The 26,658-nt window shown below is 33.0% G+C and overlaps 2 protein-coding genes across 2 annotated transcripts in view; one reads left to right on the top strand and one right to left on the bottom strand.

Annotated features, from left to right (window-relative positions):
• Positions 1-11,863: 11,863 nt before the first annotated feature.
• The window catches only part of LOC144549020 (putative F-box/kelch-repeat protein At5g24040), a 90,297-nt gene continuing 75,502 nt past the window's right edge, over positions 11,864-26,658 (bottom strand). The window contains exons 2-3 of the mRNA XM_078297782.1: positions 12,487-13,609; positions 11,864-12,066 (exon numbers count right to left, since the gene is read on the bottom strand). Of these exons, the coding sequence (XP_078153908.1) occupies positions 12,063-12,066; positions 12,487-13,565 (1,083 nt within the window). The 5' untranslated portion in view covers positions 13,566-13,609 and the 3' untranslated portion in view covers positions 11,864-12,062. The remainder of the gene's footprint in view (positions 12,067-12,486; positions 13,610-26,658) is intronic.
• On the top strand, positions 23,343-24,540 carry LOC144549019 (protein LURP-one-related 5-like). The gene is made up of 2 exons (XM_078297781.1): positions 23,343-23,685; positions 23,765-24,540. The coding sequence occupies exons 1-2, from the start codon at positions 23,434-23,436 to the stop codon at positions 24,143-24,145; spliced, it is 633 nt and encodes a 210-aa protein (XP_078153907.1). The 5' UTR covers positions 23,343-23,433; the 3' UTR covers positions 24,146-24,540.

Genomic DNA, 26,658 nt, shown 5'->3' on the forward strand with positions numbered 1-26,658 from the left:
CGCGCATTTGCATTATTTATCTTTTTTTAATTGTTCTGTGAATAGTGCACGGTTTATTTATATCCATTTTTTTTTAATTATTTTTTTTTTAAAAATTTAACATAATATGTCAAGTTAAATGTTTAGTTTGAGCAATATAAATACCATGTGGATATACTATTCATATATTTGCTATTAATTTTAATAACGGGTTCATATTGTGCATTGTATTAATGCAAATAAGTTCCTATAGCGTCCTTCAGAAAAAAAAATAAGTTCCAATAGCAAAGGCGTCTTTTTAGCCAAATATTTAATTTTAAAATTGTAATTATACACAATTATCTACCTAAAAAATTGTAAGTATTAATAATTTTCAAATTTTTGTATGCGTAAGTTAAAATAGTGTTGACTTGGAAGCAAGGGAAATTGGGTACCTTTCGTTATTATAATTCATAATAATTTTTGCTGCTTGCTTTAACCTTGCCTCTCTGTGACAAGAGTATTAAAGCATAATTTGGTTACCTCAAAAGAAATGTGTGTGTATTTTTTTTGGTAAGTATTTCTTTTGTGTCTGCTAAGATTTATTCAAACACACACACACACATATATATATATATATATAGAGTTAGGTTGGGGTGCTATCACTACAGCAGAATGGTTTATCAGCGACCGGGGCTGACGCTGGTCGCTGATGCTCAATTTTTTCTCAAAAAAATAGAAAAAAGAAAAATCTATGGCGACCAGCACTTTCAGCGACCGGCGTCATCGCCGGTCGCTGATAGTCAATTTTTTTTTTTTTTTTTTTGAAATCGCTGAAATTTTCGCTGAGAAGAAAAGGCGCCAACGCGTTGTCTCTCCGCCAAAACCCTTCTTCTTCGCCAAAAGCCCAAAACCCTAATCCGAATGCCTCTGTCTCCTCCGGCGCCTCTCCCTCCTCCGGTGCCTCTCAAGCGGATCCTCTCCACTGTCTGCCGTCGTCTCTCTCCTCCCAGCGCCTACATGTAATTCTTAAACCTAATTTTAGTACCGAATTTCTTTAAGTACAGATTTTCTGATTTGAGTAATTTCTGATTTTCTGATTTGAATCAATCCAGTTCTGATGTATGCTAGTTCTTGATGTAATTGCTTATGTCGACATGGATTGCTTCTATGTGCAAGGTTATTCTTCTCAAATTTCTCAATTTTGGGACCAATTTTAGTTTGATTTGGGTTTCTTTAATTTCAGTGGAGCAAAGGGAAAACCCTGATTTGATTTGGTAATAATTGTTTTATCAACATATCCATGTCTAGCATCACCTCTAAGGTAATATTTCTTTAAATTATTATTTATCATAATAATTGTTCTCCATTCGTACGTTTTGCTGATTTGAAAAATGCTGATTGGTACAGAGGTTTGGCGAAGGAGAGAAGTATGTAAAAGCCCTCTTTTCTCTAGCTAGCAAGATTTCGCCTAGTGTCATTTTTATCGATGAGGTTAGTCTGCATGTATTTATCGATTGTGTTCATATATGTTCCCAGTTAGGCTACTGTTTGGTATAGCTAGGAAGCCCTAAAATTTATGAAACTTTACCAGCACATAGAACAACATGCCAAAAGACATGACGTATGTTTAAATACAAACCCTAAAATCAGAAAATACATAAAAAAAAAAACATAAAAGACCCTAAAAACTCACAAATTATAAAGAAAGGTCCAAAAGTCCACGAAGGAAGACTCGGATCGCGAATCTGAGCCCGCAAATGGCGAAACAAATCATGGATTGGTTTTGCATCCGGTTTTGGGCTGTGGAGTTCCTGTCAAAATTTCAGCCCGATCCGACGGATGGATCAAAAGTTACGCCCCTTTTCGTGAAGCATGCGCAGGACCATATTGGATATATATGTCTTGTATTGTATGTTTTATATATGTCTTGTATTGTATGTTTTATATATGTCTTGTATTGCGCAGGATCAAAAGTTACGCCCCTTTGATGAGGTTATTCACATGAAACTTTTATGATTAATGCAAAGTATTTTGAATTTTCTATATGTCTTGTATATATCAATATCAATATTTATGTTTAAATTTATTTGTATGTTTTATATTGTATGTTGGTACCTGTCGTACCTGGTGCAAATTTAAATAATAAAAGAAATTTCAAAAACCTGACAGAATACTTTCTGCGACCGGTTTTGACTATCAACGACCGGTTTTTCTGGTCGCAGAACTATTTTTCTGACGTCAGCAAAAATCAACAGCGACCCAAAAAAATTGGTCGCAGAAAAAGTATCTGCGACCGGGTGACGTCTTTCTGCGACCGGTGACGTCATCAGGAGAGTATTTGCGACAATGCTTTCTGCGACCGGTTTTCCGGTCGCAGAAAGTCGGTTTTGCTGTAGTGTATGGATAGCATAGTGGCCTCTATGCTACGGCTCAATATTCGAGTTTGTAAAATCCAAACGGTCGATCCGAACCGTTCATCTTATTCTCCATATTAATATCTGCTTGGAGACCAAATTTTATAATTTTCTGATTTTTTTTATTATTTATTAAGCCACTTTGAAAATCGCTAATCCAACGGTTTTACTGTTTTGTGCAGCCACGGTTAGATCAACAATTTTGTAAAATACTTAATAAATAGTAAAAAAATTCAGAAAAATGTAAAATTTGGTCTCCAAGCAGATATTAATATGGAGAATAAGATGAACGGTTCGGATCGACCGTTTGGATTTTGAAAACTCGAATATTGAGCCGTAGCATAGAGGCCACTATGCTATCCATAGCACCCCAGCCTAACTCTCTCTATATATATATATATATATATATATATATATAGAGGTTGGCTAAGATCAAAGTGATAGTTCCTGAGCTTTGGTGCCACCAATTCGTTTTTCAATTTTCAAAGTTTAAAACATCGATCTGAACCGTTCAAGTTGATCTCTATATTAAAATGTGCTTGGAGACCAAATTTTACATTTTTCTGAATTTTTTTACTATTTATTAAGCCACTTTGAAAATCGCTGATCCAACGGTGGCTTCTGATTTTACTGTTTTGTTAAGCCACCGTTGGATCAGCGATTTTCAAAGTGGCTTAATAAATAGTAAAAAAATTCAGAAAAATGTAAAATTTGGTCTCCAAGCACAATTTAATACGGAGAACAACTTGAACGGTTCGGATCAACGTTTTGAACTTTGAACGGTTCGGACCAAATTATATATATATATATATATATATAGAGTTAGGCTGGGGTGCTATGGATAGCATAGTGGCCTCTATGCTACGGCTCAATATTCGAGTTTTCAAAATCCAAACGGTCGATCCGAACCGTTCATCTTATTCTCCATATTAATATCTGCTTGGAGACCAAATTTTATATTTTTCTGAATTTTTTTACTATTTATTAAGTATTTTACAAAATTGTTGATCCAACGGTGGCTGCACAAAACAGTAAAACCGTTGGATTAGCGATTTTCAAAGTGGCTTAATAAATAGTAAAAAAATTCAGAAAATTATAAAATTTGGTCTCCAAGCAGATATTAATATGGAGAATAAGATGAACGGTTCGGATCGACCGTTTGGATTTTGAAAACTCGAATATTGAGCCGTAGCACGGGAGGCCACTATGCTATCCATAGCACCCCAGCCTAACTCATATATATATATATATAGAGTACGGCTAACGCGCTTCCTCTAGTATATGGGCCGAAATGCTTCCGGTGGAAAGTTGAAATTTCAAAATCCAAAAAGTCGATCTGAACCGTTCATCTTCTTCTCCATATTAATATCTGCTTGGAGACCAAATTTTACATTTTTCTGAAATTTTTTACTATTTATTAAGCCATTTTGAAAATCGCTGATCCAACGGTAGCTTCTGATTTTTACTGTTTGGTAAGCCACCGTTGGATCAGTGATTTTCAAAATGGCTTAATAAATAGTAAAAAATTTCAGAAAAATGTAAAATTTGGTCTCCAAGCAGATATTAATATGGAGAAGAAGATGAACGGTTCAGATTGACTTTTTGGATTTTGAAATTTTAACTTTCCACCGGAAGCATTTCGGCCCATATGCTAGAGGAAGCGCGTTAGCCGTACTCTATATATATATATATATATATATATAAGGAGGGATCAAGTTACAACATTTTTTGAGTTACAACAAGTTACAACAACCATGTTTTACATTTTAAAAGTCCAAATCGTCGATCCAAACCGTTAGATGTGATCTTTACAATAAAATGTGCCTGGAGACCAAATTTTACATTTTTTTTGGATATTTTTTTACTATTTATTAATATGGGTACAAAATTCAATGGTCTGAATTTGACTATTTTTTGTACTCATTTTAATAAATTGTAAAAAAAATTTCAAAAAATGTAAAATTTGGTCTCCAAACACATTTTATTGTAGAGATCATATCTAATGGTTTGGATCGACGATTTGGACTTTTAAAATGTAGAAATAACTTGTTGTAACTCAAAAATTGTTGTGTGTCTATATATATATATATATATATATAGAGGTTGGCTAAGATCAAAGTGGTAGTTCCTGAGCTTTGGTGCTACCAATTCGTTTTTTAATTTTCAAAGTTCAAAACGTCGATCCGAACCGTTCAAGTTGTTCTCCGTATTAAATTGTGCTTGGAGACCAAATTTTACATTTTTCTGAATTTTTTTACTATTTATTAAGCCACTTTGATAATCGCTGATCCAACGGTGGCTTAACAAAACAGTAAAATCAGAAGCCACCGTTGGATCAGCGATTTTCAAAGTGGCTTAATAAATAGTAAAAAAATTTCAGAAAAATGTAAAATTTGATCTCCAAGCACATTTTTATATAGAGATCAACTTGAACGGTTCAGATCGACGTTTTGAACTTTGAAAATTTTGAAAAACGAATTGGTAGCACCAAAGCTCAGGAACTACCACTTTGATCTTAGCCAACCTCTATATATATATATATATATATATACTAGTATAAGACAAAGAATGGAGAAAAGGACAATAAAAATAATTACAAGCACATATATATATATCTCAAATTAGAAAATTAGGAAGAAAAAAAAAATCTATATTTTGTTGTTTTCAGTTGCAAACTTGCAATGTTTCGAGTTGACAACCAGTAATAATTGGATCCGTTATTAAGCAGTGGTAGAGCTAGACAATCGAGCGAAAACAAAAAAAAAACTAAAGAGTTTTGAGAGTCGAAGGCGATCGCTGTGCTCGCTCCCTAATGAGCAATGCTTCTCCTCTCCTCTGCCCGGCCAACTCTCTCCACTATTTCTCTTCACTGATTTCTCTCCACTATTGATCCAATCTTCATTATTTATGCTTTTTTTTTTTAATATGGCACCCTAAAATTTATAGTAAGTGCAAACATGTATTGAGACAAGGATTATTTAATGAGATATACAAATTTTCTGTTACAAAATTTGTACTGAGATATTTTTTCTTGTCAGAACGTTACTCTCATCTTGAGGAGTGCAGTATCTCTAATATTAAATTTCATTTTATTGATCATCTTCGTAATATGATGACTCTTTTTTATCTTGCATTATATTGATATTAAGATTTTTATAATAAATGAAACCTATTTTGGATTTCTAATATTCTGATAAATACTAAAAAAACATATATAATAGCTATATTTCTAATTTTCTGATAAATACTGGCTTTTCAGTTCAATTTCAGGGCCTCTAAAATGATTTAAATTCCAAATATTATATTAAGGACCGAATTAGTTTGCTATATAATCATGATGTGGATGTGGTATAGAGAAAAGACTAGAAAACGAAGTATTTAGGACATTGCTATGTTGCATTGCACATAATATTTTCTTATAGCATGTAAATATGAAATGATAATAGTAATATCATTCACTTTGAAATAATCGTGGTTTTAATTTGGTTTGATAATTGTATTATTAATACCAATGATATCTTATAATAGGATGTTGATACATTTTTGTATCATCCAATAATAGTACTTTATATATATATTGTAAAGTTTCAAATAGCGATTATCGATCACGTCATTGCGGAAATACAAAAAAAGTTAGTTATAGCTTGCTATAGCATTGAAACAGCTGATAGCGCTATAGCTTTTGAGGTCCAAAAAAACTATAACACAGTTATAGCTAGCTATTCAGAATCGTCCTATATCATAAAAACTAGTGCTTTTAATTTGTACATTATTGATGCGATTTAATTAGTCATGGACACCGATTAAACAATATTTAAGTGATCAAGGCTGTGAATTGAACATATTTTATGTGTTAAATAAATATCATTAAACATACTATTTATTGTAAGGAAAAATATGAAAACTAATTTTAATTATGATTCTCAATTAAATAGTAGTGGGTAATTAACACATACTATGTATCCGTATCATATCAAAACTCATCACACATAAATATATAGGGTGCATTTGGTGCATTTGGATGAATCGGAACAGCACTATTCTCGCTGTTCTCGCTATTCTCGCTACATCCAAACATACCCGATCAATGTATATGTTCACTAACATTTAATTACATGTGATTAAAAAAATAATTCAATTTAAATGAAAATTATATTGTAGGTGCTCATTAATTCACAAAGCAAAAATAATTTTTATTATTATTTTGCACGGAGCAACATCATTGGCGATGCATGTTTTTCTCACGTTTTTGTCATTTCATACAAAGAAAAAGGTGTGAGAAAAATCAGAAAATATGAGTATAAAATATGATATAACTTGATAGCAAAATTATATAACAATAATGTTGGACCAATCTACAAACTAAGTGAAAAGGGTTCTCAAATAAATAAATTTTGCCAGACATAAAAAAATGGACAAAAACTAAAAGCCGGAAAAAATTCTTAAAAAATAGTTACAATATTTTTCAATAATATATAAATTCTTATTTTAGTTTTTTGAGATATTAAAGAAAATTAAATACAAGTAAAAATGGATATCATTAAACAGACCGAGTATAAAAGAAATAAAATATATCAAAAGAAATAAATAACAACTTCCTTCCAAAAATGAATCTAAATTAATTTTTTAGATACATAACATTTAATTATAACCTTCTTATACGTGTTATATAAACAACAAAATTGTAGGTTTAATTTACTACATAATTCAGCTTTAGATCAAATTTCTTTTGTTTTTAGATTTTGTTAAGAGTTGACTTGCATCATGCAGTAAGTATCTGATTTCGTTAATAAAAAATGTAAATATTTTTTCTCTTTCAATGTATGTATGTCAGAATGCAATGCAGTATGAAATTGTTAATAATATAATTGTTCTTAATATATATTCACTTTAATTTATTTATTTCATTTTTTAATCAACAATCACTACTACAGAATTTCAAATCTGCACCGGTTTTTTTTTACATTTAAAACCGGTTTTCAAACCGGTGCTGATTCCATCGATTGATTAGCACCGGTTTAAAACCGGTGCTAAATGTAATGCAATAACACCGGTTTTTACGTAAAAACCGGTGCTAAATGTAATGAAACAACACCGGTTTTTACATAAAAACTGGTGCTAAATGTTATAAGCTAAACCGGTTTCTTCATAAAAACCGGTGTTATAAGCTGTATTCAACACCGGTTTTGTTAAATAACCGGTGTTATATAACAATTGAATTGTCCAGTAATTTTTTTTAGAACCAGTTTTTATCACTAATTTTTTTTTATTGTTTGGAGTTTGGTTTTACATTAGGCTAGCCTCCAAATTTGCTAGCCATAAATTAAATATTCACATGTATAAAATATAGAATGGACAAAACATTATACAAATGAAACAACACATGATTTAAAAGTATCATCTTAACTAAATTTGATAGTTTCAACAAAAACAAGAAGATAATATCATCTCTCACACTATCTTAACTAAAACAAGCTAAAATAACTTCATAATCAATTACAAATATTTTTCCACAAAGAAATTAGTCCATATTGCCTGAAATTGTTTAAGATCTTCCATCGAATACGGCGACGAACTTAAGCACTGCATGAAATTATATTAAATTGTTAATTTAGATGTTAAACTTAATGAACTTAAAGAGAATTGCATCAAATTAAATTTAACTAGTACCTTATTTTCATATCTCAAAATATTCTTCTTCTTCTTGTTCCTCTTCCTCTTTTTCGAATTAGATTCCCAAATAGTCTCTTTGGGACATTTCATCAAGCAACTTGTGTGCACGGTCAAAGATTCCCAAATAGCACATTCACGTTCACAAATGTGGTACCAAAAAAAGTGTTAAGTGTCACCGCGATCTACCAAAGGCTAAAACTTATGGCCTAAATGCAAAGCACCTAAAGAAGCTCATACAAGAGGGAAGAGCACTTACCATGTAACTTGTTGAATTTCTGACAAGAAAGGGCTCGAGAACTTGTTTAGGCACCACGTGTTAAGTGTAGCCGCATAATGGTTGGTCCAAGCAACAATGTCTCTCTCGGGCGCTGGCTCGGATCGAGTCTCTCTACGGCCGGTGCGGCGGCTCCATCTTGGTGCAGGAAACGAGTAGCAAGGGTTTAGAGGAGCAATTCAGAAAATTTTGTCTAGAGAGGCTCAGATCGGCAGGTGCGGCAAAGGAGTAGCAAGGGTTTAGCGGAGCCGCCAAGAAATTTCAGAAATTTTTGAATGATGGTGCGGGAAAACCTTGAACTTGAAAGAAATTTAGAATGAGGGTGCGGAGCAATTCATATCACCTAAGGTAACATGTTATTTTTGTTTGTATCCAGTCCGTTTAAATAAAATATGCACAAATATTAAAGGACCTGTGTGTTTTATGAAAAGGATGGATTGACCCGAAATGCAATCGGACGGTCCAAATATAAAACATAACTATTTTGTTACCTCAGAAGATATGGATTCGAGTGAGAGAGCGCCAGTCGAAAAAACCGGTTTATTTTCAAAAACCAGTGCTAAATATACAACACCGGTTATTTAAAAAACCGGTGCTAAATATCTAACATACAACACCGGTTTATTTCTAAAAACCGGTGCTAAATATTCAGCACCGGTTTTTAGAAATAAACCGGTGTTGTATGTTAGACATTTAGCACCGGTTGTAAGTTTAACCGATGCTAAGATACATACAACACCGGTTTTGTCAAATCCGGTGTTGTTTGAGCGGTGTAGATTTGAAATTCTGTAGTAGTGAATAATGGAATGCTCTAAATAACTGAGAACATATTTCTTTAATGGTTCCAAATAATAATAAAAATGTAAAAGAAATTCATGAGTGATACTGAGTAATTAAATACGTTATCTTCCCAGTGTAAAACCATTGCCCCAAAAATCCAGTTTTTTTTTGTAGCGGCCACATAATGTCACATGGTGTTTTCTCACTAAAAAAAAAGGAATTTCATATACGTACACCCCTTAAAAACTTTCAAATAAGCGTATTTTCCCACTAAAATTCATAATATCATATTTGATATTTACCTTTCTAAATTTAAAAAAAATCACAAATTTCTCTAATTTATTTATTATTTTATTATAACTCATTTTAAATTTGCATTATTACCACGTTATTAAAACTAAGAATTCCAGACAATATGCATATAATTACCACGAGACAATAACAAAATAGGAAACAAACATAAACAATTTATGGAATACTGATTAAATACTTTGCAATACTTCTTTTAGCATGGGATTAATTGGTGTTCATAATTACAATAAGACAAAATTATAATTATAAACAGCTTTGGAATTGTTCTGCTACTGCCGTGCCGACTCATGCAATTAATTAATCTTTTTTTTTTTTCTTTTTAAGGTCAGAGGAATTAGCCTTGACATATATATTGATAAAAAAATAGGTACAAAACCAAAATGTTATTTACAATAGATGAAAATAAAATCAAGGCATCATGAACGTTCCCCAGATTATTACCAAACCCTAGCAAAAAGCCCCACCTTTGTCCTAGCTAAATTGTTGTCAACTTGTTATCTCCAACACAGTGTTTAGGGTTTACAGTTTAGAGTTTTTGTGAGAAAATTTGTCGATTTCTCTCACTCCACAACGCTCAAGTTCCTGCCGCCCAGGCTGTATCCCAACGCGCCCGATACCGGCCTCTTGGACAACGAGTGATGACCTATCCACCAAGCTTGCACTATAGATAGCCCCGTGGGCATACCACGTAAATAAATTCCAAAACATGTTATCTTTTGTCTCCAGAGTGTTGGAGTTGCATAATTTACAGCCACCTGTTACCGTGCAACCCCTCGTTACAAGAATCTGTTGTGTTAGCAACCTATCCTCCAAAGGAAGACACAAAAATTCAAACCTCTTCATTATTGGTACTTGAGTTTCCACAAGGCCTTTTCATAGTGAGGTATGTCGAAGCGCAAGATAATTGCCCCTTTACTAGTCCAATTCCAACGAACCTCACCGGAAGCCACATCCGTATTAGTTGAGCAACTATAGAAAGGTAGTAAAAACCAAAATTTACTTCATGAAGAAGGTGCTAACAACAGTACTGAGTTGAGATAAATCATAGTTGCTTCTATAGCTGCCTCACTGTTCCTGCCCAGAGATCATGGTCCTCTCGCTGGAGCTTCCAATTTCCAAAGCCATTTTGTTAAAAAGGCATCATTTTGACGGCCTACATCCAAAACACCCAGACCGCCATTGATCTTGAAAGCACAAACCTTATCCCAATTAACCAAACAGTTGATCCCCTTCCATGATTCATTACCTTTCCAAACCTTGTGAATTTTAGAAGCCTGCATGTAGTGTAACGGTATTGCCGAAATGACAGATTTTACCAGCGTAATCCTACCCCCATAGGAAAATAGATTTGCCATCCAGCTCTGCAGCCTTCATAGTACATAATCAATCATATCCTTGTAATGCAACTTGATGGGTTTTTTTTTATGGTCAGAGGGAGACCTAAATATTTCATTGGCATCTGGGTAGGTGGAAATTTCTAAGAATGTTTTGATTCGATCCCTGCAACTCTGCTGGAACCGCAACTGTATCTTTTTATCTGATCTGCTCTTTCTTCTTCATGAAATTTCCTGAACATAAATTAATTTTGATTGTGCAGATATTGAAAATGTCGAGAAATGCCTGTGACAAAAATTTGTGAAACATGCAAAAATGTGCCCTGCGGGGCTCGACAATGCTAATATGGAGAACAATGCCGATATACCAAGTAATTAACTTAGCCTCTTTAATTATGTACTTTATCAGGATGCCTCAGTCTCATGTTAATTACCCTCTTCTATGTCATCAATAGGATTTGTCTTAGTTGTTACAAACAAAAGAAAGGATATATCTCCATTATAATTTCTTTGCAACAATGATGTATTTCTCAAATCTCAATAACAACTAAGTGAAGTGGTTGTTTCTACTGTTTCTCAGCCTGGCCTATGGAGACAGAGATAGGAGGAGCATATGGAAATGGAACCGAGTCAGAGTCTCCAATTAATCATTTTTTCAACCCTGGTTTCTTGCAGGAGCAGAATCAGAGCCCTGATTTTTGGAAGGTGCATATGTGATGCATCCATTTTTTTTCTTTTATTTTGTGTAAATATTTAAATTGACATTTAGAAAGATTAAATTAGAGCAGAATCAGAGTTTACAATTAATCTAGTAATTATGCATCAATCCAGGTGTTTAATAACCTACTTCATATCTTCCTCCGAAATTACCAGTATTTCGACTCTGTTGCATCATGTAATCCACCACAATTCTTTCCTCATAATTCATCTCCTACTATCAAGCACTTCTACAATGTTACCTCCCATAAACCATTTCACAGCAGTTAAATTAGAAGGCTAGAAATCCGATACAAAAAATGCTTCATAAAATACGATATTTTATATCATCACACAAAAAGTGATTCAGTTAAATTAACTCATCGGAAGAAACAGAATTATCATATCCCCATAAAAACTCAAGACAATATGAAATAACATTATCAAAAGTGCATTCATGCATGTTCAAAATCAATGTGTCTCAAATTTTAAAACTCTACGATAAAATAAAGTCTTCTACACATATTGCATTCTTCGACAGCTAATTCACGGTGAAAAACTACCGGATTCTATCTTCAAAACAGACTCTGGCGGCGCCACATGACAACTCGCTTGGTATTAACTGTCCAATAAAAAATCATTGTCGTTATCTTGAAAATCAAAATCTTATTAGTTATTTTTGTGGTGCCTGAAAATATTAACTCATTCGTGTGTAACCAAACACACCAATAAACTGCACTCATCATCATTAAAAAAAAAAAAACTATTTTTGTGAATTTAGGTAAAGTATAAGCAAACCAAACTCTATTACTTTTTTCCAGTCCAATCCAAAACCAAAATAAACTGCCACTCTTGGAAATAATCTTGACTTTTTACCAATCTAAAACCAAATTGTCTTAGTTAATTTACATTGCAGCATCAAATGTTCTATTGTCTCTACCTGCCCACCAAATGGGCATGCCGGTCATACAACATATCAAGGTCATTATTTAGATATATAAAATGGAAATAAATACCCAACTAGAAAGACAGATAAACTTACTTGATATCGGAGAGTTTTACCAGACTAGGCACAAACCAAGGCCCCACGGAATCAAAAGGGCAACACAGCACCTCAGTTGTACCATCTCCTATGTCGTATCTACAAAGATATCGCCAGTCTTTCAGGAAGTAAATACAATTTCCTTTGAATCCAACAAAATTACTTGCACGCAAAGATAGCCCACTATGATTTTGCAAAAACAACATTTGGTCACCGATATCAGTGATTTTCACCCAACAAGGTTTACCTCCACCATCACCGAAATAAAGATAGTGTAGATCAAAGTGGCACTGCTCAGCCTCATAATGCTGGAACAACTTTAGGATCTTTCCTCCTGACTCGACCATATATGTGCAACCTTTTGTGTCTTCTTTTGTGCCATCTGGTGGTGCGACTTGATAAGCCAATTTTTTGGTTGCAATATCAACAACATTCGTAATGCCAGTTACTTTGTCGTTACTGAAGAATTGTCCCCTATAAAATACATTAGACCCAAAAAAGGGCCTGCCGACTCCTTCTACATAGACCCAATCGTCAGCTTTAGGTCGCCAAAAAGCTATCATATTGGGTCGGGTAGTCCGTTCCATGTTAAGATCTTTTGCAATTCCTGATACAATCACAATATCCCCGCCTTCAATTGAATTTGGGCCAATATATTCGAGGCACCAATTGGCATTAACAGAAGGGACATAGATCTGATCATGAGTAAGAAGATTAAGGAGATACATCTGGGAATTTCTCGAGTGAGAGGCAAGTAAGTAGCGGCATGCGGGGCCATAGATCCAGGCACCATTGGAAGCTGGACAGGTGATAGTATGAACTTTTCTAGATGAGAGGCAGTAGAAGCGGATAATATTGGTGTTTTTTTCTATATTGCATTCTAGAAGCCAAGGGAGTTGTGGGGGGGGATCAGTGACTGGAGCTGAGAACTGCCACATCTTGCACACAGCTCGAAAGCGTATGAAATCAGAGATATCATGAAGCTTTTTGGCAAAGAGATGGAGAATGTCTTGTGGAAGTTCAGACCAGTTTCTCTCATGGCTTAGGACACCATCAGTAGAGCTTCTTGGGTTGGGCATCTCACTTTTGGGAAAAACAACTGCCACAATAATAGCAAAGACACCTACAACCCTCAACAAGAAAAGCATTACAGTTTTGCATCTACCACAAAATAACAATATCAACTAGAACCAGTGAAACACTTAACCCTGAAATAAAAATCACTACAGCACCAAATTCTTCAAACTGCATCAAAAGTCACAAAAGCCTTGGATTGCACTTTCTTTTTCATCAACCTCCATACTGATCCTCTAAGTTGCCATCATATGATTCATATCCCACATTTATTTATATTGTCTATGAAAAATTCAATACATTGACCTTAAGTTTCCATTTAGTTGGAGCAATGTATGATTCATTTCAGATTACAAAGGAATTCCTCAGCATCAGATTCTATGGAATGTAAATAAAAAAAATCAAGGTACATTTGAAGAAATTAAATATAGGATGTAACTAAACACTGAAAAGAATATATGTACTCATTATTGATTTGATCAGATATTTTTTATTTAACAAAAATTTTTCTGACAAGAATAAAATATTATTGTATTGGTACGCATGAAATCCATAAACTGAAATGACAGAGGTATTTACTTTAGCTTTTTGTTGGTATTTTCTTTCTCGCAGGAAAACAAACCAGCAACCTGTTTAATATGCAAATCAACACTCATTATTATACTGGTAAGTAGTACTGGTACTACACAAATACCGAAGTTTCCAGTAGCAGTACGCTTTAAAAGTTAAAACTACATAGAACAATTAATCCATTCCCATACTAACAGTCTAGTACCCATTCCAATTAAATCAATAAATTAGAAAACTAACCAAACAGTGGAGAAGAGCGGAAGAGGCGGAGAGGGAAAACAAAGCGGGCTAGGGTTTAGGGTTTAGGGAAGAATTGTCGGAGAAAAGGAATCGCGCAAGAAATGGAAAGAAAGGAATTGTCCGAGAAAAGGAATCGCGCAGGAAAGAGGAAAAAAAGAAGATAAGTTGGGCCGTATCAATAAATTTTGGGCTTCTGTAATAAAACTAAAATGAAATCTGAAATTGATAAAAGCCCAAGTAATGCTCTTGCTAATACATTATACGCTGAAAGTTGTATATGACTTGTAACAGTGACAGTCTTTGACGCAAATTTAGTGGTAAAAAAAAAAACAAAACTAAACTCGATAAAATTAATTTAATAATTTTTTTTACTGTTTGACTTTATATTAAATTAAGTTAAAAATTTATAAATTTAATATATAAACATATCAATTATGAAATAGATCAATTTTTTTTTTTGAAGTAGATCGATTTTAACGGTTTAAATTTGTTGTATTTTTTCTATCCTTAATTACCTTAATTTTTTTTACTGAATTTTGAAAGAAGATAACTTCAGATTTTCAAGGAAGAGAATCAGCCAATCTCGCTCGCACACGTGGAGCTTGCAATGTGTTAGTATCGTGTGCGATTTCTTGTATTTGTTTTTGTGAAGCTTATTATGTACAGAAGTGCTCAAGAAGTCATTTGTTTTTGTTTTTTTTTTAATTATTTTTCCTTTCATTTTTACTAAACCTTAAAAGATATTTTTATGATAACTTAGTTTTGAACAGCTACAAGTGTTTGTCTTTTTTGATATCATGTACTAGGAAACAGAGTAGGTCCGATGGGCATCGGACCTACTTTGGTTCCAACGGGTTCACTCACTGTTAGATTGGCTTTAGGATTCGTGTCAGAACTTTCGCGTCTGCTTTAATATTCGTGCGCACAAATCCTGAAGCAAATTAGACGGTATATCTGCCCATCGGAACCAAACTAGGTCCGATGGGCATCGGACCTACACCTTTCTCCATCTACTATTGGGCCTTTTATATTTTGATTCTAGTCGATTTAAGCTTGGTTTTCTATCAATTTAATTAGTACATGACGTAATTTGAAATTATTAATTAACTTTAAGTGCAAACAAGTTTCAATAGCAAAGCCGTCTTCTTGTCCTAATTTAAGAGGAAAATATTTAATTTAAAATTGTAAGTATGTTAATTTTAAATATTTTATATGCGTCATCTCTTATAAGTCAAAATAGCGCTGGCTTGGGAGCAAAAACAATATACATTTTACCTCTTAATTTATTGTTAATGTCTTTATCTTCTTTCGTAATTATTATACATAATAATTATATATTGCTACTTTGCCATTTCTCTATTTCCTCTGTGACAATATCAGTATTAAAAATATAATTTAGTGACCTCAAAGATGAAGGTGAATAAAAAATGTGTTTTTTTTTTTATTTTGTGAAGTAGTTGTTGTTTGTATTTTAAACTTGTTTATCAGTGTTTCTGCTCCTGCTCCTGCTCCATATGGTGGTGGATATGACAGGCCTATTGTCTATATATACCAGAGGTACGGTATTGTTCATATCAAGTTTGTTTGATTTCATTATCAATGGGTCTTTTAAAGAATCATTTTTTGATATGATGGCAAAGTCATAGATTTAAAAGCCGAATGGGAATCTCTTGTGTGAGAATTAACCAAGTTAGATGGGTTAACATCAACTTTAATAATAAAAGAAACAATATCTTTTTTCAAAATAAAAAGTGTGCAAGGTTATGGTAGTATTGTCTTAAACCTTTGTGGGTATATGAGAAATGATTCTTGATTATGATACTGTTGCGAAAGTCTGAATCATAATTAATTCTTAATTTGTTGGGTCAACATTAAGCCAGCAGGCCTCTTCTCCTTTCAATTGAAAAAAGTTCAAAATATTTTCAATCAAAAGATAATGCTTTTAAACGATTGTACGCATAAACAGCCATATTACTGTCCTTATAAAATTGTATGGAATCGTAACATGTGCGCGGGACCCACATTTACTATATTAATTTCTGTAATTGATTTAATTGTCCGCCAACAAATAATATCTTAATATTTATTATTTAAGCAACATCTGCCTCTCGCAGTACTTAAAAATACCATTAGTTGCAAACAAGTTAAGAGGGACTAGAGGGGAAAAACGTTGACTTTATTTGTTGTGTTCATCGATTCGGTTCAGTTGAAACTGAACCGAATTAGGCAAACCAAAGTTAGAATTCGGCTTCAAAATTAAAACCAAACCAAACTGATTTAACATTAGAACCGAATCAAACCGAACCGAACCGAACCGAACCGAACCAAAGTTTTATTTTGATTTGTTCGATTCAAACTGAAATATATAATTTTTTTATTTAAAGCATGAATTGATTTATAATAAACCGAATTACATTAAGAAATAAACAGGAGAATTAAAAAATAAATCGGGATATTCAAAGTAATTAAAGCAATTGATTATGAAATAAACTGAGTTATTAAGAAATAAATCGGGCAGTCCTGACCAAATTCATAATATATAAAGGTTCGGTCGGTTCGGTTATTTCCGTTTTGAAAATTTCCAAACTAGACTGAACTGAAGTTATAATTCGGTTTTAAAAAACATATCAAACTGAACCATTAAACCGAAAAAATCAAACTGTTTGGTCCAAACTAATTCGGTTCGGTTCAAAACCGACTAAACCGGACCCAATGAACACCCCTATATATAAGAAGGCTAGGATCATCGGCTGATATCTGGTAAACAAAAATGGCTTCCAACAAGGTGTCATTCTATGTCTTATTTATCCTAATCGGAGTGGAAATATTCCAGCTTAGTGAATTTGGTATTCAAGCAAGTCTTGTAGGTGATCCGAAAAAACTTGCTGGTATTGCGAATAATATTAATGCTGCTGGTGTTACATAAATTCTGACCTTGTTAATTCTGCTGCTCAAACAAACTCTAATGAGGCTGGTCTTAACTGTGAAGTTCGTAATGGTGTAAAAATATGTTTCCCTTAATTCGCCTCCTTGATTATGTTACTCCCAGAATCTTTTATAATGCTGTTGTGTTGAGTGTGGTTATGTAATTTTATTGTTCTATATTGATTGCATTGTTTTTTTAATCTCATTCCTTTTCTATATGTTGATTTTATATATAATAATAATGTACGTTGTTGTTTTAAACATATATAGAGATCAACATAAATTTTGGATTGACCATCTTCTTTTTCTTTATTTTTACCATTTTAGGCTATCTTTTTTTTTTTCTTTTTTTTCTTTTTTGATGTCTTGCTATGTCTCCGTGCCAATTCTAGTACTTCCTTTCCCAAGCCCCGGATCAAATCGACGTTGCTACACATACCATCTAAACCTGGTCTTTAAACTGTTAGCACTGTTTTGTGGCCAAATGCCATTGCAGACTACTCGCCGGTGTGTGATATCCCAGTGCTTGACGTTTATGATATTTTCAAATATATCCCAAACTTCTCCTACAGTTTATTGTTTGTAATTAGTAAACATTCCCAGGGCGTCCATGATTTAGATAACTCTGGATAATTTCAGATTTCATTCAATATACTGTGCATCTTTTTATTTTTTCGGAAAAAAGACAAATTATGTATATTTAACGAGTGCATCCTGCATATATTTTAAAGCAAAAAAGAAAGTGAACTCGTTCCTTTTCTTTTTTCTGATCCCACAAGTTTATGATCAACACTAAAAATAGTTTTACTGGAATTATATGCATAGTACTTGATTAATCTGTTTGATATTTGCATAAATAAGTTTCTGATCATGTAAATGGCATACATTAACTTGAAGAAGAAATAGAGTAAAAGTGAAAGAGCGAAAAATGAGGTGGATTAGAAAGCGATTTTGGAGTTTCTGATATCAAAAATAAAAAAAATAAATCACAAAAAAATATGGAAAAAAAAATCAAAGAAAGGAAAAGAGGGATGAAATCCCCCCCCCCGTCTCCTACAAATCGCTTCGCTATCTTCTAGAATCTCGAAAAGGTTCTGCGAAATTGCTTCGAAGTGGTGTGATCTTCTGTTAAATCATGAGGGTGCTCGATCTTCTCTACTTGATTTCTCTACAGATGATCCGAGCGCGGCAGGACACAGATTCCCTTGTGGATCAGCTTCGTCTTCTACTAAGGTGAATTCTGTAGTGCAACATCCTGAGTCATCCGATCAGGTTGCATGGAATAGATTGAAGCAAGACCACGTTGGAGAAGATCAACACCTAGCAATTAAACGATTTGAAAAACCTGTACAAGGCGGTTCTAATTAAAAAAAAAGAACAAAATCACGCGAATGATGCGAAGCCTTGTTATTGGCTGGTGAAAGGCATAGGTGACAGTGGAATGACGAACACAGAGCGAATAAAATAAAAAATAGCAGAGCTTAAAGCTTCGTCTTCCCCAAATAGACTAGAGTGTTTCAAATGTGGTGATAAGGGGCATCTCGCCAATACTTAGAGGAACACTGCTTTGTGTTTTGTGTGTAATCAGTTTAGGCACGAAGCACAATGGTGTAAAATGATTACTGATCTTCCTCCGGCTCCCAGAGAGAAGAAACCTGCTCTTCCTAGACAAGCTTACTCCAACAACGATCTACCTTCTCCGATTGTCGCGCCTCAAGCTGTTCCGATTCTCTCTGATACGATACAAAAGCACTACAACAGAACAACTCTTCTGTGACCGGCCAAATCGGTCGCCGATGGCTGAGGCGTCGGTCACAGAAGGCCAAAATCGGTTGCAAACAACTCGGTCGCAGTTGCTCCGTCGCTAATGACCTCCCCGTTGACGTCACCGGTCGATGAAGGGTAAGGCGCCGGTCGCAAATGACCCCTTCAACGACCGACTAGATCCGTCACTGGTGCGACACGCTGACGTGGCTAGAGGCCTATCAGAGACCGACTGGGCGGTTGCAGAAGGGTCCCAAATCGGTCGCAGAAAGTTTTATTTTTTTTTGGTATTTTTTATTATTTTTCTTTTTCTCAATTGATACGAAATGTATCAAACAAATATAATATTAAACTCATTCTGTTCATATATTTTTCTCTAGCCCAATTGGTACGAAACATAATATTCACAACCATTTAACATCAAATATTATACAATTCACAAGCAATTTAATTGGTACATACCAAGCATTTAACATCAAATATCAAACAATTCACAAGCAATTTAATTGGTACGTACCAAGCATCTAACATCAAATATCAAATAATTTACAAGCAATTTAATTGGTACGTACCAAACAATTCACAAAACGACATAAACATGAAATATCTAAAATACTACATAAACATCAAATATGAAATATCTCAAGTACGACATAAAACATCGAAAATACTACATAAACATCAAATATAAAATATCTCAAGTACGACATAAAACATCTAAAGTACTACATAAACATAAAATATGAAATATCTCAAATACGACATAAAACATCTAAAGTACTACTTAAACATCAAATATGAAATATCTCAAGTACGACATATAAATAAAATATCTAAAGTACGACATAATATACTAAAACATCAAACATCTACTAGTCATCTCCGAGATCATCCCCGCTGTCATCATGAGTATCGGGGTGCAAGGTAGAACCTCCTTATAAGAATATAACTAAAATTTTTATGGTTCGTTAAGAGTTTACTGTTTAGGATTTAGGGTTTAGAATTTTTAGGAGTTTACTATTCCGTTAGTTGATTTGCCATACTTAGTGTCCTTATTGGTTGTGGATGCCCTTAAGGATGATGCGCTCAAACTCCCGATTTCTTACTTCCATGCGATCAGGGAAAGTGAGGAGTTAGAACAACACTTCACACAGAGTTTCCTGCTTAAAATTTCAATAAATGAATTACTAACTAATAAATTTCAATAAATTAAAGGTATGCAGATCACAAGTGGTCGTATTTTTTACATCTCTAAGCCTTTTAATAAAAAAAGATTAAAAGAATGTATAAACAAAAAAGATAATAAATACCAAACGACAGTAATATAATATTTTTTACTACATTAGAATTCCGAATTGAATTTTAATTAAGAAAAAATCACCAATAAAGACACATTTGTGTTCCAAGCTTTTAGTCACCACTTGAATAGATAATAACTATTACAGGAATTCAGGATTTATTAAAGAAATATACTTTGCTTATATTTATATATTTGTTTTTTTTGGTTAAAAAGACCGAAGCCCAGTTTCATTAATAAACGAAACATAGAGAGAGTAACATAAGGCAATATCCTTTTGCGAAGAGCATTATTGATAAACTCTTCCTGCTACCAAAAGCTAACTACCATACTCCACCTAAACTTGAGCTACACATCCAACATACTACAACAGCAATAGAGGCTAACTATTTTAGAATAAAACACAAAATATGCTTATATTGATTGATTTTCTAACGCGTACCTAACATTTTTCCAGAATTTTGGTACCAGCAATCTCCAAAAACAACAATCAATTTAGAAATAAATAAAAACTCCTACATTTGAATCTTTTACAAAAGAAAACCTACAAAATTTGAAAGACCAACCTTTAGTTTATTGAAATTTTTTAGTTAGTAATTCATTCTTAGGAGAAGTATTAGAATTTCGTGCGACTGATTTCACAAAAAAAACAAAAAAAAATTAAAGGTTAAAGTGTAAAGAGAAATTATTAAATTAACTGGTGGGACCCACATATATTTTTCTCCATCTTCATCAAATTTTTTTTCCCTTTTTACTCACTGGCCACCGTTTTTTTTTTTTTTTTTTTTTCTCTCTCAAACTTTCTGTTTTCTTCTCTGATTTTGTTTAATGGCGTTTCATTTTTTTTCCTCTTTGTTTTCTTTTTGTTGGCTCGATGTACTCCGGTAAACTATGGCGTTCCATTCTTCTTTTTATTTTTTTTGTTATTTCTGATTTTGGATGTTGATATGGCATTTCATTGAGAATATTTCATTTTTTTTTTTGGACTGGCTTGCAATATATGTGGTTTGGCACCTGGGAGGTACGCCATGCTGTACACTTCTCATTTTAAAAAAAAATTCATATTTTTTCTCATTTTTAATTTATATATTTTTTGTATTTACTATTAAAAATTTCGGTTGGTAGTGAGTAGTGACTATCAAGTATAAACGAGCTCCATTTTATTTATTATTATCACTTCCAATATATGCTGCGTGTGGTTGTTCAGTCCACGTCTAGAAATATTTTTAGATAGTGACGATACTAAAATCTCAATCCTTTTTCTAATAATATTCTTGGATTCTTGTGTTAAGGCCTCTCTTGCGTAACACCTTGCATCTCCTTTTGTTCCTTCTCATTTCGACCTCTTGAGCGCGACTGTAATTACTTTTCTTTGTTTCTTTGCATCTATCAAAAGGATATTTTCTATGCACGCATTCTTACGAGTTAAGCGTTTTAAATTTACGACAAATGAACAAATTCTGTAGAATTATAGAATATCTATCTCTTGACCAAAATAAAATAAAATTGAATAAAAATAAATACGATAAATAAGATGAATATAGAAATTATTTTAAAGCGTATCCATGCATCAAATAATATGTAAATTATTGTTTAACAGGAGGCGTGCTCATTATTTTTTGCCTACACCTGACCAAATTTTTGGATCCGCGGTTGATCAAGATAGACATTAGACAACACAATCACATTGTTGAAAGTTATTCTTTCTTATTTCTAACTTAATTATTTGTGAAGCAATTAACTTTATTTCTGTGATCATTTTTTTGGAGTGGCATCTTCAACTAACAAGGGCCGGTGAATTGTATCATAGAATTTTGTGTGAAAATTTATTTGTTTAAAAACTTTTGTGATATTATCGTGTAATGCATCATTGACTAAATTTTGTAATTTTGTATGAACAATTTCAATATTGTATCAATTTTTTAGTGTTGTAAATTTATGAGTATCATGTTTAATTAATTTTGTCAATTTCCTATAGCTTTGGATATTTTGTTTGATTTATGCAACATGGAGATAATGCAGTCACCGCTACTTAGTGCAGTTGGTAATAGTATAAGTGTTCCTACGTACGGGATGACAAGGATTCGAATCATACATGTACATGAATAAGTGTGTGAATACTGAGTGGGTAGACTATCATAAAATAAATAGGAGATAATGTATTTTCACATGTAAACACTTACAATAATAATAGACAGAAATTCAAATGTTTTTGATGACATCATTTATATACTAGACTAATATCTTATCAGTGCATTGCTATAGGGACATATTGTAAGAGAAGAAAAAAAAAATCTCATACAAAATGACATATTTTCATAAAATAATTTAAACTAAATCATAAATAATATTCCTTAAATGATATATTAAATAACACATTACATGACATATATATATTTTTTTTTATCTTTTTGATATATTTTTATATAAAAGTCTCAAACAAACTGACATATATATTAAATGACAAATAACATTTCTTAAATGATATAAAAAAAATAGAAAAGAACAAATACAATGACCAATCAATTATCAATCAATTAAAAAATTTCTTAATTAGATGACATTTAAAAAATAGAAAGAAATCATGACCAATAAAAATATGATATAATTTGCATGTGAAGATTACATGGGCGAGTGTGTGTCTAAATAAATTCTGACTTCTATACATATAAAAACATAGAAATGATGCATAGAATCAAAATATTTGATCAGAGGACTGATATTCAATTCAAAATTTTAACTTTCATTCAAGGTCATAAATTGTTTGATCAGGACATCTACGCGGTTAATATAAGAATGAAGATACACAAGAATGCTAGAGACAAATGAATGGTTCTGTGGTCGTTTTTAAACATCATTTCAATAGACAAATTGGGATCGTTTAATATACTTCCAAGAAAATGATGCCATAAATTTAATTATTTTATATTTAAATGCTACAGAGAAAAGAATCGGCAAGTAGCTAGGTATAGAACCAATACATTGGTCACTATTCCTAAACAAATAAATTGAACGCCCCCAATTCGTCTTCCACACGCTCTAATTACTGCATGTTTCTTTCCAACTAAAGTCTACTAATGAAGAGTAGGATGCAAGTGCAGCCGCAGCACACAGAGAGCAAGCCCAAAAATGTTGACAACCCGAGGGTTTTTACAGTATGGCAGAAGTCGAGCATGGGGTTTCAAGGAAGCGATGGTTTCTCAGTGTACGACGATTCTGGGCGGTTAGTTTTTCGTGTTGATAACTACTCGAGAAGGAAAAAGTATTTAATCAAAGAGATTGTGCTCATGGATGGAGATGGCAAGCCTCTCCTCAGTTTACGTCCTCAGGTATTTATTTATATATATATTTTCGAAAAAAATTGAGAATTTACATATCTACGTACTAAGTTAAAAATCAATGTTGCAGATTTTGAGCTTGCATGACAGATGGAATGCGTACGAAGTCGAAGAATGCGGAAACAAACAACTAGAGTCAAAATTATTCTCAATAAAGCGATACTCAATGCTTCATAATAACTTTGATAAAGCAGAAGTTTCGCTAAGAAACTTGGCAGATATTAACAAGTCGAAACTAATGCCGAGTTTCAGAATTGAAGCCTCCTGCTTCGAGAAAAGTAGCTGTAAAATTTATGACAGCAGAGGGTATGAGGTGGCGCAGATTTCAAGAAAAACAACCCGTGAAACATCCGTGTTACTAGGAAATGATGTGTTTAGTCTTGTTATCCAGCCTGGATTCGATTGCAAATTGGTGATGGCGTTTGTGATTGTAATGGATCGAATCCGCTAGATATTGACCATCGAATACTCTAGAAATCATGTGCGCAGGAGGACAGGAGAGGCGGATACTTGGCTAAGGCGGAGACGCGGAGAGGGGGGCACGCACGGGAGGGTATTGGGTCTGGCGCGCGCAATCGGGTTGATAATTTATTAACATAACTTTCAGCGACCGATGCTTTCCATGATAATAATGTTAGTTTCCTGACTTTCCATGTTTTTTTTATTTTTTTTGGGGGAAAAACTTCAGCAACCGGCACAGCTTGCTGTAGTGTTCATTGTAATGGTTCTGACAAGAACTTGTTTTGTATATATGTACATGCTAATAATAATGAACACAATTCTTAATGTTCAATGGTGATATTTTGGGAACAAATTCAAATTTACATTACTCCTGTTTCACGAAAATTTCTATAAAATGTATATCCAATTATCAGAAGAAAAATATTAATTATTTCCCATTAAATCCTGCCCTAATTAATTGTTTTAAAAATAACTATTAATTCATATTGTATCAATAGAAAAAAAAACTACTGCCGGTCACAAATTGCATAAATATGAAGTGACAACGCAACTATTACAGCTTTTGTCCCAGGCATCAATGATGTCGATGTTTAAAATAATTAGTTAGAAAAATTAACTAATTTAATAAATTTACAATATATAAAATTTTACAAATTTCTGTTCTGTTATTTTATTTGGCTCAACCTCCGCTTCATAAACAACAAGCAATATATGCCAATATTGATAAAAATAATTTTGTTCCAATAAAATGCTTGTAATATTGTAGGTTCTGATCATTTCATTTCTCCCGTTTGAAAGTTGCGCAAAGTTAGGGGGGTTTGCATCCTCTGAGATATCTCAAACATTGAGTGGTTTTTTTTTTTGGAAAACCTCATCCAAAAAAAATACTCAAAGCACAAATAAGGTTGGCTCCCTGCGCTATCCCGAAATAGTCACCGTACACTTCAGTCACGCAAAAGTTGAGAAATATCAGATAATACGCTCTCAAGTTAGGTGTTAATGAAAGTATTTTTAACTGTTATCCGACAAATATGAATAAGAATTTTATTTCATTAAATTAACGTGTATGGATGTGGGTAATAAAAGTTTTTAATTAGCTTAATTTTATCATATAGAGATACGGATATGAGATATTTCGTACCAGTTACCCTAGAAAGATAATTGATAAATATCAAATTATATATGGTATATTTTTATTTATACATATAAGTACATAATTTTTGTGTTATTATGATTATATTGATTTATATAACATTTTTTTTATTTAAGTAACATCTCACTGAAAATCTTGCCTTCGGTGACCATCTCGGTGAAGATCGCATCTCCCTTGCCTCCATTAATAATAACATAATTCATCTAAAAAAAATCTAACTAATCATAGAGAGATAATGAAGATGCTTAAATGCGCTTATATGACAACTAGATAGAGTTGGGCTCTTTTTTTTATTTTTTTATTGCAAACTAGTTAGGCTCTAAAATCTATGAGCGGTCTATGAAATAGTAAGACTTAATGATGTACACTGTCTATAAATATAACATAATTCACCATTAATTCACTAACATAAAAGAGTTGGTGAAAATTAAATAAGAGTCTAAATTTTGTCTGAAATCCTACATGACTTATTACAAACGTTTTTATTAAAAAAACAATCAATGAATATTGACCATCATTCACACAATATATTCATGCAAATGAAGCATTGGTAATACGTAAAAATTGTGTTAACGTGAGCCACAAAAGATTTGAAGAGAAGCGGCAAACGAGGCAACTTTGATGATGAAGAAAGGAAACTATCTGCTATGATATTTTATGTAATCTTGTATTAAGAATATAATATTGGTAAGAAATATTTAGGAAATAGGCAGCATATACATGGCTGGCATAATGATCCATAAAATAGGCAACTAGTCATGTTTGAGACTAAGCTGAAATAATTCATCTGTAACAACAGATTTTTCCAATGAAATAAAAAAAAGGTGGGAAGAAAGTTTGTTAAGAGTTGTGTTATTTATCCAATTCTCAGAAGTTGTCAAATTGTTGGTGAAAGTTGTTTCTCTTTCACTGATTGTATGATAGAAAAAAATTGTTATGGATAAGTTCGATTTATTTACCACTCTGACATAAGATAAAAATATAAAATATTCACATATAAGATATAGACTAGATACGAGAGGTAGTACTGAGTACTGACCCCTGCAAAAAATAATATTCCCTATTCTCTACCATTAACTTATTTAATTGGCAGTGTATGTGGTCTGGTCCCTATATTAAACTGTAGCATTTAATTAATGGCAATTTGGCATCGTCTATATAGTATGAATGTCACGAGTACTTTATTTTGTCTCCTTGTCTCTCGTCTCCAGTACTACAAATAGAAATATATGACCAACCAAATGCATCAAATATCCGAGGCAAACTGCCAATTAAATGAAAACCTGACACGTATTATGTCTCTGTGCGTCGGCAACAAAACTCCAAATGACAATTATAGAGATATTTAA

Source organism: Carex rostrata, chromosome 34, assembly GCF_964058835.1.
Source record: "Carex rostrata chromosome 34, lpCarRost1.2, whole genome shotgun sequence".
Lineage (NCBI taxonomy): Eukaryota > Viridiplantae > Streptophyta > Magnoliopsida > Poales > Cyperaceae > Carex > Carex rostrata.

Coding starts and splice junctions, on each gene's coding strand:
- LOC144549019 (XM_078297781.1), top strand. CDS start 23,434: ATGAAGAGTAGGATGCAAGTGCAGCCGCAGCACACAGAGAGCAAGCCC. Junction 23,686..23,764: donor TCCTCAGTTTACGTCCTCAG/GTATTTATTTAT, acceptor TCAATGTTGCAG/ATTTTGAGCTTGCATGACAG.